This window comes from Dermacentor silvarum, chromosome 11, assembly GCF_013339745.2.
Source record: "Dermacentor silvarum isolate Dsil-2018 chromosome 11, BIME_Dsil_1.4, whole genome shotgun sequence".
NCBI classification, from domain to species: Eukaryota; Metazoa; Arthropoda; class Arachnida; order Ixodida; family Ixodidae; genus Dermacentor; species Dermacentor silvarum.
Genome location: NC_051164.1, coordinates 110760969 through 110775015, shown reverse-complemented (window position 1 = coordinate 110775015; position 14047 = coordinate 110760969). Strand labels below are relative to the sequence as shown.

General features: G+C 41.1%; 1 protein-coding gene across 1 annotated transcript in view; it reads left to right on the top strand.

Moving 5' to 3' along the window:
* LOC119433636 (1,4-alpha-glucan-branching enzyme-like) overlaps positions 1-14047 on the top strand; it is a 45658-nt gene that overhangs the window by 3124 nt on the left and 28487 nt on the right. The window contains 6 exon segments of the mRNA XM_037700892.2: positions 1639-1754; positions 3946-4071; positions 5789-5842; positions 5844-5934; positions 11630-11720; positions 12953-13162. Of these exon segments, the coding sequence (XP_037556820.1) occupies positions 1639-1754; positions 3946-4071; positions 5789-5842; positions 5844-5934; positions 11630-11720; positions 12953-13162 (688 nt within the window).

Genomic DNA, 14047 nt, shown 5'->3' with positions numbered 1-14047 from the left:
ACTGAGCGGCATAAGCACAGCGCATACAAAGGTCAGAGCCGTGTGGAGATCGCTTTCAAGATACACGCAAAGTACAAGAACGCATTTGTTGGCAGATTAGAAGCCCCCCCGTCTCTCTCCCTCCCGCTTTGCTCCTTTCGCGTGGGAGATTGCGTCACCAGTTAGCCTTGCGCCCGGTTGCAAGATAGTTGAAGATACCACTTACACCGTGCAAGAAACGCATTTGGTGCCGTAGCACAGCGTCAACCCCCCCCCCCTCCCCCCCTTCCCTTACATACCCCCACGGCCTTTCGCGCGACGTAAGTTGCGTTTGCTCTCGGCTGTGCGTTCGATCTCCGTGAAGGCGCGTGTCCCCCGCGCGCTTTCACTCGCATCTACGGCGCGCGGCGACGATTTTATCGCGCTTGGACTCATGCTCCATGTCTTCGCATCGCCCTCGTTGATCGTTGATCTCCTCTCCCATCGTTGGGCGCACCTCGTTGAGAAGCGTGCTCGCTACTGCCCTTGTCGGCAAGATTTTCTCGTGGAAGCCGGCTTATAACCGGTATTTCGTCTCACGCGGCTGCACTCTAAGCGGTATGCGTATACATGGAGTTCTATTGGAGGGTAAACGGGAGTCGGAAAAGGCCGCGTTGTATCCAGTTCTGCACTATAAACGGTTATGTTATAAGTGGTCTATACTGTAAATGCTCTTTACGTGCGTGTGCCTGAGTGAGTTCACCTCTGACTCTTTAATTTAGCTAGTTTTAATTGTGTTTCGATGATAACGAATTTCGGCTAATACAAATAATTTTCGTAACTCCGTGAGATTTGTATCATCCAGATTCCACTGTAAATACAATGGTAATTCCAAGCTGTATTTTATGCTGCAACAACTCTGAATATAGCACAGATATTTTGTACTTACAGTTAGTGAACATATTTTACAACATTATTTTTATTCGTCAAGAATTTCTGCAACCCTTGTCTGACATCTTGGCATTGTGTAGCAATCATGCTGTACACACAATTATAAGCGATTGCTACTATTTTTTTTAGATGTGCTGACTAAGTGTAAATTTAGCATGTATGCATTGGTCTCCTTTTGAATGTCAGTGGGATTATTTGAAATAAAATATATACAGTCAAACATCATTACGATGAAGTGGCATTCAACACGAAAATAGCTTAGTTATATCCACTATTTGTTGTTAGCATGAATTTGTTACATGCTGATGTCAGCTAGAAATGTCTTAGAACTTCATTATATTCATGTTCACATTATCAGATTATCCAAGTTTGACTGTGTTAATAAGAATGATTTTACATCATTTGCTTTTTTACAGAATCTTTGTAAACTAAACTTCGCTTTATTTTAATTAAATGAGTGCCAAACTCCATAAGGTGCCAAGCTCATGTGTTAATGTGATCGTAACATTTAGAGTTTAAGTTCTCAATGCTGCCTAGCAGGGTATGAGAGATGCCATTGGGCACAGTTGAATTAATCTTTACCAGTATGGTTTGCATGATACGAGTTATTTTTATGTTAAATTTCCATTCCATAGGAACATAGTCACTGCAGCTGGTATTTAATTCTGCAACCTCATGGCACCGTAGCAAGTCATATGCTAACATGCTGGTTTTTTGTGCATTGTCCAGACGCATGGGAAAGGTTGACACATCCCTTCAAGAAGCTCCCCTATGGCAAGTGGGAACTGACTCTGCCTCCAAAGGCCGATGGCTCCTGCCAAATCCCGCACCTTGACAGAATCAAGGCAGGCAACCATTCTTGTATATTAGCTACGTGCTCATGTCTTATTTTAATTTATTTCTAAGCATGCTGCGGTTTATTAACAGTCAGTTGCTTCATTACTTTAGCTAAGCTCGGCTTAGACCTTCTCATTCTTTTATTGCATCTATTGTTGTGTTGTGCACAAAAAGGGTTTATATTCTATTTGATAAATCATCTCGTATGTTGAACATGGTGTTATAAGCAGCACAAAGTGCACTGTGCAATACTAGCATGGAATGCTAGCTTTAAACATTCAGAATGGTTGAACACACCTCCTTGTTCAGTCTGTGTTTACAACATCAAAACATCTCCACTTATGTTAAACCTCGAAAATTTGTAAATAATGAAGCAATAACTGTCTGGTCTTTTCTGGAAGAAATTGCCACCAAAATTGCTGTGACTAGTGAGGCATACGCAAAGCACTTACATCAAGAACACAAGCAGGAAACATGAAAGATACGTGGCGTCTGAAGCTTCAGTGGGAGGCATGTGCACCCTAGAATGTCCGAGCCCGATACAACTTGTTTCATTAACATTGCAATTGTTGTTGGTGGGGCCAAGTGAGTGGTGATATTTGTTGTCAGCATCGTCGTCTCACTGTACTGGTCATAATGGGGCTTGTTTCCATGTCAAGAGAGAGTCTGCTTTAAAGCCGATATAGTGCATTCTTGAGTGGCTATGATGCAGAGTCCAGCAGGTGTGGCAAGAGAGATGATGATGTAGTTGAGTCAGCTTGTGTATTTGATATATTAAAGTTATTTTGGTTTGAATATTTACTCTTTAACATTGGACCACAATTTACATACTTGCTGTGCATTTTTTATTTACTCATAATTATTGTGGCTGTACGTCAAGCAGGGAACCTTGTTGAAATTATCTCTTTTATTATTATTTATTGGTATTGGCTATTGCCAGCTGCTTTTGGTAGCCCAGGTAGGACAGGTGTAAGTGCATGGTCATCTAGGACGACCTGGGTCTCAAGGAAAACATTGATTGCTATTGCTACTAGATGAATGAAATTTACAGGTGATATATAATTTAATGTGCTGGTTACGAATATACAACTATATTTTCTCTACATAAGGAAGAAATTTTGGGATGACTATCAGAAAATATTTTACTGCAAGCAAGCTAAAAGTGGGGTGCAGAAACGTGGTATTACTTGCTGCACTTCTTGGAAGTCTAGCCATCAGATAAACATGAAGTTATTACAATTGGATGATTAAGAGAGTAAGTACGCCTCTCAGAAAATTGCTTACACCCAAGAGCTATTCGAGAAAAGTGGAGAAAAACTAATCACCATGTGAAAAAGGCAATTCGTTTTCCTGGATGCAGAAAGTTTGGCAGGAAAGCAAGCATTCTTGGCAGGAAAGAACGCAGGAAAGATGCTCTTTCAAACAAGACCAAGATAGTCCGGCTCTGATGAGTGGTTTTTGGAATGGGGAACGGCACAAAATGGGTCATTTTCAACACTTTCATGGGCAAAACTGAGCATTTTTTAGGATAAATACAGTGGTTTTTTTTTTCCCTCAATGACATGGCATTTTGAGCTTCTTTTTTCCAGCAGCTGCACCATGATATATAGAAGAATAACAGAAATGAAAAATAAATTTTTGTATATTTTTGTGTTCAAGACCCACGACCCTCCTTAACGAAATAAAAACAAAGCAAAACAATAAAAAACAAAATGTGCCTCAACAAATACGACAAAATTGTTTGGTGTACAATAAGAAAGATGGAACAAGCAATTGTCGTCCTGCAAGGAAATATAGCACTGCACTAGTAAACGAAAAGAGAGGAACAAGTAAGAAGAACCAGAATGTCTGTGCAATGACATGTGTAAGGCAATAAGATAAAACTGGGAATCACGATAAAGAGGTACCACGTTGCACACAAGAATGGTTCAAGGCACGAATTCTAGTTACATGCGTTTTGACATCACTGTCGTAGCAGATGTTGTGGGCAGACTGTATGGACCAACCATTTGTAGAAGTTGCAGGTTGCAATTTTCCATTAGACTTAAATGAAATCAGTGCTGAACACTCTTTGCTAGGTAGCAAGCAGTCTTTGAATTAGACAGAGTGGACAGTCTTTGAAATGTGCAACAAAGGCATGGAGACACGCTGAACATGTTGAGGCACAATATTTACAACTTAAGATGTGTTCATTTGCAGATTGTCATTCTCAACAAAACCACAGGGGAGCTTGCAGACCGAAATAGCCCTTGGGCTACGTACGTTGTCCGGGACAAAAATGTCCCCCAGTTTGGGCAGCGCTTCTGGGATCCCCCAGAAAATGAGGTAAGTGTTGCTGCTAACAATCGTTAATGAATAAATAATAAATAAATATATTAAATAAAATGTACACAGCAGCAACTCCATGAAAAGCAATCTTTTACTCGGAGCCAACTTTAATTTCCTTATTAACCGGCCTGAGTGAAACTTGTCGCATTTAAGGGGCCCCTCACCAGATTTTGCCATTTTAAACGGACAAGTGCAGTGTATACAATATGTGCTGACGATAGTGTCTGCGAAGTATCATACCGCTGGGCGCTGCGAAAGCAGCTGAAATTTAAAACAAAATGTGGCGCGTTCTTCTTCTCAAGGGAGCCACGCTCCCAGCCAGAGATCAGGTGCTCAAGTGCGTCTACGTAATTCGCATTGTTGAAGCGTCACTCACCAGGACATGCAACTTCAAGAATGATTCAAGGCTACAGCAGTTATTTGTTTGATCTGTTGCTTTACTAAGCGATTTAAAATTTAGAGAAATAATACCTACAAACTGACTGTATGTGAGTCTTTGTTTTACTCTGTGCCGTCGTGCACTTTGCGTGTGCAGAAAACGAAACTACTTGCAATTTTCTACTGGCTTCCAGCACACGATAATGCTCTTTCGTCTGCTTGCGTCTGCCTTAGTGCTACTGTGGCACTGACTTTTACTGCTTGTCAGGTGTTCTCGAGCACGGCACGCAAAATCATGCAAAACGAGACAAATGCAACAGCTTCCGCATGAGACCATCACTGAAAGTGCACCATGCAACAAAAATACAACAAAAAAGAAAAGGGAAGGTGGGGCCCATGACAATTAGGTAACGAGATCCTCTTGTTCTTGTATGAGAACAAAGGAAAGGAATTTCGCTTGCGGAGGCTAGACGGGGCAGTGGAGAGAGTGTCAATGTTGGCAGTGAAGCTCACATCCTGAAATAATGCGTTCGCAACACTTTAAATATAGTTATCTCTGCTGTTAAGAACCAATTTGAGAAATTCTTGTGGTAGAACGCTCCCTAGAGGGCACGTAACAACTTGCATTGTATAACCAAAATTTGCTATGGGGCCTGGTGAGGGGCCTTTTAAGACAGAAAACTTATTTCTACGGGCTGTTAGAAACAGAATTTTATTTTGGGGTTTCATATGTTTTCAAGTGCCAAAATTTGGTAAATAAGGTGAAAAATGATATACAGCATTTATGGTTTAGCAACTCTGAACCAAGAAATATAAATATCACTGCTCTGTGTGTTTTCTTTAGATTGTATTTTGTTTAAGAATGGACAGATATATGATGGCTTAGCAAGCTGTGAAAGTTTACTATGTGAAATTGTTATATTGTCTCCATGAGTCTTGCAGAAGTCTTATTAAAAAAGTAGTGGTGTAATCCAGAGTGGCATATATCTGTTTTTGTACAGTTTAGATAATGGAATTGTGATGTCACTCACTTTTAATTACTGATTTATAGAGTTGTAAACTTGACGCATAAAGATAACTGGGGGTTGAATGAACAGAAAAGAGACTGCTGATTTGCAGCTGAAGCAGCAACTAAACATGTATTCTTTGATATTACAAGACACCTGCCTGATGTCTTTTATATGAAACATCATGAGAAAATGTGATTGAGTTTGTCTGCTGGTGCTACGTAATTGTTGACCCAAATGTTGTCGGGACTTATTAATGATTATTACTGACGAAGTCTTTTGCTTGTCTGTCTGATGTAAGTAGTTGCACTCTGTCCCTTATCTGGCAGCGTTACAAATTCAAGCATCCCAAAGTACCATTACCCAAAAGCCTTCGTATCTACTGAGTGCCACATTGGCATTGCATCTGAGGACTACTGGGTTGCTAATTATGCAAACTTCAAGGACAATGTTCTTCCTCGAATCAAGAACCAAGGTAGGTCACTGGCCAAATGATGGAATCCCTGTGACGACCTCTATGAAGCACACAAAACACATTGGTAGTGTGAAGTGCCACCTGGCAAACATGTCCAAATATTTTTCAAGGGAACGAACTTGGAATTGGCAGAAGTCTGCACATTTATCATGTGTCCCCCTTTTTGTGTTGCCATCATTTTTTGTGCTGATTTCAATTGTGCATTCATTCCAACTTGCTCAGCTCTCCACCGTATCGTAGTGTTAAGTACCCTTTTTCTTATATTTATGGCTGAGCTTGGTGTATCTGAATTTTGACTACGATGATAGTGTCGCTCCACCTGATAGTCCTAGCTTGTTCTTCTTTGGCCACTTTCCTGTGAAGCAATCTGCTCATCTCCTTTCTGCTACCTGACATAAGTTCCATTTCCCTTTTTCATGCCTGTTCCCGTAACGCAACTGCGAGTTACATGGGCAGCTTCAGCTTTATTTTCGACTATTTCTGGGGAAATTGCAGCCCTTCTTTACTGTGCGCTAAAATTGTGCAGGTGAGATCTGGAGCAAGACGGATGTGTGAGAAAAAACTCACTGTTCACATGAGAGCATAACACTAAGCATGAAAAAATTTTTGCAAGGCCAGCATACACAGTGGCATCTGGCAATGCGAATTTTGTAGGCATGTGCGAGTAGTGATTTGGGACGAATATTTTCTAATCGAATACTGAATTGCTGTCATGTAGAGATGTGGCTGCAGACTCTTATGCATAGGAACTACCGCACGTTGGAATTAATGGGTTGTTCTGTGGAAGAATGAAACCAAAATTTAGCACAGTAGTAGAACTCTTCAACTAAATGTCAGGTACAAAGAGCTTAATGAATAACGAAGCTTGCTGCAACTGCCTTTGTGCATGTAGGAAGTTAATGAGAAGAACACGTATGTAAAACAATGTGCAAATTAGAGATGTAGACTATTGCAGTAACTAGAGGAAGCATAAACAGAAGATAGTCCTGTATCAGTGGCATAACTAGGGTCAGTGGCACCCGGGGCAGTGGCCCATCCTCCACCCTTCCGTTTCAAGCAACGAAGCACAATTTTTTTCTCATGGCTTGCTTCAGCATGGTGTTTGTTCTGTTGCTAATGGCTAATACTTTTTTTTTTTGATAGGTATAAAGTAATGAGTGCACCACATAACTCCCAATGCAGCACATCACATCGAAAGCGCATATTAACGTCTTAATTTTGTATTAACAGGCAGAAAAACAGGAGTTTGTAATTATTTTATTTCAAAAGAGAACATTTCTAAAAAAAATAAACAGCAAATAGTTTTCATCAGATGAATGTCCAGATTAACATAAAAATGTTAATTTTTACAATGTTAATCTTTTATAATGTCGTATTCATGGACCTTCTGGTCCATGAAATTAAATGTTAACAAGTGCAGAATAATGAGGATTTTCCGAAGAACTACTGACTGTTCTACCCCTGTTTATTCCATTACTGACTTTCATTTGTCATCTGTCAATACATATAAATACCTAGGTGTCCACATAGATAACAATTTATCTTGGAATACTTATATTAATTACGTGATTAACAATGCGAACCGCACTTTTGGTTTTTTGCTGCGCAACTTTGCTTTGGTTCCGGTTTCCTTAAAGCTCCTTCTATACGAAACTTTAGTCAGGTATAAACTCGACTACACTTCTTCAGTCTGGGATCCTCACTCTTCTACACTTGTTAACGCACTAGAAGCCATCCAAAATCATTCAGCTCGGTTCATTGTTTCTAATTATTCTCGCATGGCCAGTATCACTTCCATAAAAAATTCTCTAGGCCTCCCTAGCCTATCTATCTGAAGGAAGCAGGCCCGCTTATGTCTCTTTCATAAATTGTTCTTTACAAATCCTGAACTGAAACACACACTGTTCTTGCCACCTTGTTACCTTTCATCCCGTGTCGACCATAACTTCAAAGTTCAAGTGCCGTTCTGCCAGACCAACATGTATTTCCACTCCTATGTGCCTAAGACATCATCCTAATGGAATCGCCTCCCCGCTTCCATCGCCAGCAACCCTGAGCATGCATCATTCAAGACTGCTATCTTGAACTTCTAACCACACTCCTCTCTGTAACGCCGCAATGGCATTGAGAGTATTTAAGTAAATAATTTAATAAATAAATAAATAAATGTGTGCATAAAGCAATATAAATGCAAACTGTGAGAAAGAGAGAAAGGATCTTTATTAGAAAACAGGTATTTGCTGGTGTGTATACAATCGCTGATATGCTACTCTGTATTGGGAGGAGAAAGGGGATCAGAGGGGCCCTGAACCACTTTTTATCGAAATGGAGAAATTCATTTGAAGTTAAAATAGGCTTTTTCAGAAATACTTTGCTGCAAGAAGTACTTCAATTCGTTTCAAAGGTCATTCAAACATGACCTTTGTGGTGCTTCTGCTCCTTCTTCAATGGTTTGCAGTTGCACTGCAAAGACTACGGTGGAGGGCGGCGTGCCCACAACGCTCCGCCTACTGAATGTCACCGTGGCACACAGTTCAGGTTCGATTGTGGATGTTAATGTAGATGCCACTACTTCCGATTTTGCCACTTCAACGCGCCGCATGTAATACCGCGGTGGCTGCGGTATTTGCGCTACGTAGCAGACTGCAGCTACATGCAACTGTAGTGTGTATGCGCAGCATTTGTTTTGTGCACGACAGGGCTTGAGTGCATGCTCATGCTCATATGCTGCCGTCTGACCGTGGTGTGGACTGTCTTTGTCCTTCACCAGATTTACTGACAGGTAGTAGCCACATCCAACTTGCACATTCTTAAGCGCTATCAATAAGTCTGCCAAGGCATCTAACCAGGAATGGCCAGGAGTCGGTGAACGCTGGCAAGAGTTGGTGTGGTCTGACCATAAGTTTCGCGTGGTTCGAGGCTAGTTGAGCGTTCAAAACTAGTCGAAACAGGCGAGATCCGACGGCTACGACACCGATAAGCAGGGTGGCCAAAGTTTAATTCCTACCTGCGCTGCCGCAGCCGAGCGTGAGCAGACGACAGTCGGCTTCTTCTGGAAGTATGTAATTATCATCAAAATTCGAAAGAAGATTTTCGCTTACTTCAGCCTGTTTATTAAACTTCGTCAATAAATATGCACTGTAGCAGTAGGAAGAACCGCACTGTTCCAAACACCCTTTTTGAATGACGTCAGCTATTCGCCAATAGCAGCTGTGTTTTCTGGACTCTTTATTACGAAATAAAGCGTCCAGAGAAGAGGGAGGAGCAGGCTTCTGCTGAAAAGAGCAAAAATTGGCCGAGATGTTCACAGCGGTGTATGCTATCCGCAGACTGTTTTTTCACCAAGCCCAAAGGGTGGTTCAGGACTCCTTTAAAAGATTCCAAAGGAGATTGATTTAAAAAAAAAGAATAAAAATAAATGTGACATTCCAAGTGAACCTGATGATAATGATAACCAGGGTGGTATGTTTAGTGTCATCGGCTACACCTGAGCAGGAATCGAGATAGATATGGTCTGCCCAGAGCTAGACGTAGCACTGGTTCTAGAAAAATTCTTGGACAAATTGTCTTACACAAGCAACAGAAAACTTGTGGCAGCACGAAACTATTGTTTTTGAGTATGTCTTGATGCCTGCCTCTTAACATGCTGTCTTCACAGGAGACACTTTGGATTCATCTCAGACACGCAGACTTTGACCATGTAGAAAGACCTGTAGCAATATGTATAGGTATATACATGAATAAATTATCCGAATATGTAAATGGAGTTGAAAGAAGCACCTCAGAAGGAGGAAACTTGAAAGGAGAAGAAAATGAACATGTGCTGGAAACAGTAGACGACTAGGCGAAAAAGAATACAGTCTCAGTAGAACGTGTGGTATTTTAAAGGAGCTTTCGTAAGAAAATTAAAGCACAAATTTATGCTAATGATGCACTATCGGCTAGCGCAGTTGGCCCCGGTGGGGAAGTATTTCTATAGTAGTTACAAGCACTACCCGGGTGTGTCTACGAAACATTTTATGTACCTCTCAGGGGCGACGTCTCTAATGTATATTGTAATGTAATATTGTAATGCATTAAGCTTTGCTGGGGCACCCTACTAAAGATTTTCATTCTTGATTCTATTCTGTAGTCAGCGCATGGTGCCACTGTTCCACTCAACGAAAGGCGCCTGGCGTCTTTTTATCTTCCTTGAGGACTAATTATTTGCCATCTCACCCCCACCCTTTTCGCTGCCCAGCAGCACCCCCCCCTGAGTACTGCACCCGGGTGCCCCCACCCCCCTATTGACACCACTGTTCGATACCAATGATTTTATTCAGATTAGATGTCTCGGTTTATACTTTTCACATGTCTCGGTGTTCATATTGTGACCGGAAACGGCACGTGCACATGTGTATAAGGAATGAATACGTGGCCCCATTACCGTGCCCCTTTTCATTCGGTTTGCTTCACTGCACAACAGTACAGTGAAGCATATACAAAAGCATACACACCGCATAACACAATTGTATTGAGGCAAAGCTAAACATAAAGAATGGATTATTACACTTCGAAAAGTCAAATATTACTTTTTTTTTAATGTATATCAAATGGCACAATAATCAAAATTACTATTCAGAAATTCGAATATGCGCACGACACTAGAATTTTCCATTTAGGTGCGGCTCCACGGTAGTCCCAACTGTGTTGCGGTGTAGCCGGCCATAAAGCCAAAAGTTTTTATTGTGAATTCACTCGGCATTTCAACATAAAGCTGCAGGACATACAAGGCAAATTACTGGCAAATTTCTTGTGCTGACAGTTGTGCCGGATAAATTCTATAAAGGTCCAAACGTTGTCTTATGCAGTCGTTTGTGTGCATGTATCCTCTTGTCTTTTTTTAGTGTTGTAATTAGAAGTTTGAGTGCAGGCGACCGGTATGTGCAAATTAGGTTTTTCTGCCTTACGTGACCGCGCAAGAGGGCTGAATTTTCTATACTGACAGCTTTTTTCTCTGTAGGGTAATGTAGAGCACATGGTCAAATACTGTAATGGATGTCATAAGAGTTTTTAGTAGTAGTAGTGGTTATGTATTAATAGAGAAGGAAAAGGGAGGGGGGAGGGCGGAGGAAAGGCCGCATGCATCATAACTGTCTAGCGTTCTGTTGTACACCATGAAAGCTTGAATAAGACATTTCTAGTGTAAAATCGTACTTTTGGGTTGCACCATGGAATTTTACAGAAGAAACGTAGACAAGTGAAGCTCTTCACTTGTCTCTCTGTGTGTAGTTGTTCGGTGAAATTTCACTGCCCACTCCAGAAGTACGATTCCATGCACACACACATGCATGCTCTAGCATGTTTGCTGAACATGTACTATTGACCAAAAAAGTTTACGGACTACGGGATCTCAGAAAACGCTAAATATGCGGCAGCCTTTAAAAGTAGCAAGTAGAACTGTACATCACAATCTTGCTCGCATATACCAGTAGAAGCTGGAAATGGGAATACCAGGCTGCATTTTGAGGCTGCAGAGATATTCAGCTTTTTGTCAGATCCCTTGGTCTATAAACTTTTTTGGTTGATAGTACATTTCTGAGTCCTATTGAGGTCTGTAGCAAGGGTGGCAATCTGGTATGCACAGCAGGCTTAAAATGTTTCAGGCTGTGCATGTTTCACCTTGTTGTACGCTAACATATTTTCTTGGTCATAGGTTACAACGCAATTCAAATCATGGCTATCATGGAACATGCATATTACGCAAGTTTTGGCTATCAAGTAACATCATTTTTTGCAGCTTCCAGGTAATACTGATCTTGTTCATTCTTCTTGCTAAAATAGCCCTCAGCATCTGAGTGGGAGCTGTGCATCTTTTTCACTCAGATAAGCATATTAATAGTGGCATTGCTTTAACATTTGCCATTACTTGTAATCAAGAAAACTAAATTGATGCCATAAATAAATTGCTTTATGCTGGAGTATAAAAAGTAAGATTACATCGTAAGGATAAAATTCTTTAACGTGTTAGTCCTTCCCTGTTGCTAACGTTAAAAAAAAAAGTGCTTTGGTTTCAAAAACAGTGGTCTTGATGGTCAAGTTAAGAATTTATTAGTATTTGACAGAAATGATTGCTTACTGAGAAAGCAGTGGCCTGCACCATCAAGGCTCATTATTGTAATCTGTTGTATGAAAGCTTCTTCTGTTAAGTTATGCCTTGCCTTCAGAGTTACCCTTTTGTAAATTTTGTTACACATGCAAAGTGAGATATGCTGATTTTGCATACACTTTATGGTTCCTGGTGGACATTGTGTATGCAAACAATTTCACTCGTCAACTGCAGCTGTAACAAATATCAATTGCTTAGCTTAGGTAATGACTTTTGCACACATGTTGGATTTGTGGAATTGAAGCTGCTGAGTGCTCAAAATGTGTTAATTCAGTAGGAGTTATGTAGTTCTGCAACTTCATAAATAAGGAAGCACTTCATATTTGGTAGTTTTAGTTAACTATATGACGGCACAAAATGACGCAGTGGCTAAGAATGATCGCGAGCTCGCAGGTTTGATCTTGTGATCTTGGCCGCGGTGGCCGCATTTCGATGGGGCTAGAATAAAAAAAAAAAAAAAAAAAAAAGCTCCTGTGCCATATTCGGGTCATGCAATAAACCCCAGATGGTAAAAAATAATCCGCAGTCCACACTATGGTCGTGTGCCTTACAGTAATCACATTGTGATTTTGGCGCATAAAACCTTAGAATACGATTTTAATTTAAAATGTGTGTCTCTGTAGCTTGCATGATGGTCTTAGTAAAACTTGAAGGCACTATATAGTATGAGCATATTGAGTAGCAGACACTGACCACGAATGTAATTACCTCGTTCCCTTACTGCGGTGGTACTGATAGCTTTACTGTAGCAGCACTTAATGGCAGATTGTGGTCTTTGACATCAACTTGTTCCTCATGAACAGCTTTTTGAGCCATTTCCCCCCTGCTACTTCAGAGGCAAAATGAGAATAGCACGAAAGGCTTTTGCAGTCGGTACGGCACTCCGGAAGAGCTGAAAGCACTTGTGGACCGTGCACACGAGATGGGCATCTATGTGCTGCTGGACGTGGTACACAGCCACGCATCCAAGAATGTCCTCGATGGCCTGAACGAGTTTGATGGCACCAACAGCTGCTACTTCCACGATGGAGGTCGTGGAACACACCCTCTGTGGGACAGCCGGCTCTTCGACTACACACAGTGAGCACACTTGTGTTACAGGTTACCACCAGGGCCTGCTGTACAGTCACTGTCATGCCTTAAGCGCTTTTTCTGCTGTGGAGGGTGCTAGGGATTTCTGGTTGGGCTGCCTTGTTTGGGGCTGCTAGCTCAATGCATCTTCTTTCCAAAGAATTCCATGTTTCTGTTTTAAAGCCCATGTTTATTAAAGTTGAGCCACTATACATGTGGCTTCATTGTTTGGGTTTAATCTGACAGCAGCAGTACAGCTGAACCTTAACAAGTTTGGAATAATTTGTTGTTTCTACAGTGAAAAAAATAGACTGCGGACACAGAAAACTAGAGGATTGTGTGCTTAGCAAGTGGCAATTTAGTGCTAGGAATAGTTTTTTTTCGTCATAGGCAACAGCTTGGGCTCATCACACATGCTCATTGAGATGTAATTTCATTGTCACTTTCCTAGGGGCAAATTTTAAAGAACCAAATGAAAAACTGAAAAACAACAAACTGCGTAAAGCAGTCACAGTTCCAGAAGTGTCACTTTGCTGATAAAAAAGGCAATCTGCCACTGACTCATGCAACAATGATGCCATTTACATGTTAGTGTTTTGTTTAAAGTTGTCTTCTCTAAGGTGGATGACACCTTGTTGCTTATGCACATAGCAAAATGTGGCATTAACCCTTTTCCTACCGAGGACGAGCCAGGGAAGGCATTGAAACATATACCTGAGGACAAGCTGAGCTCGTCCATACTGAAACCTGCAAACAGAAGTTCAGCTTCACAGCACATGAGTTTATCTGTTAGTACTACAGCATTCATCAAAGTGATGGTTTTATTTTGAAAAATTCAGTTAGTTCAATAATGCACTTGCGCTTGGCTGAAGGCCTAGAATAATGAGGATGTAT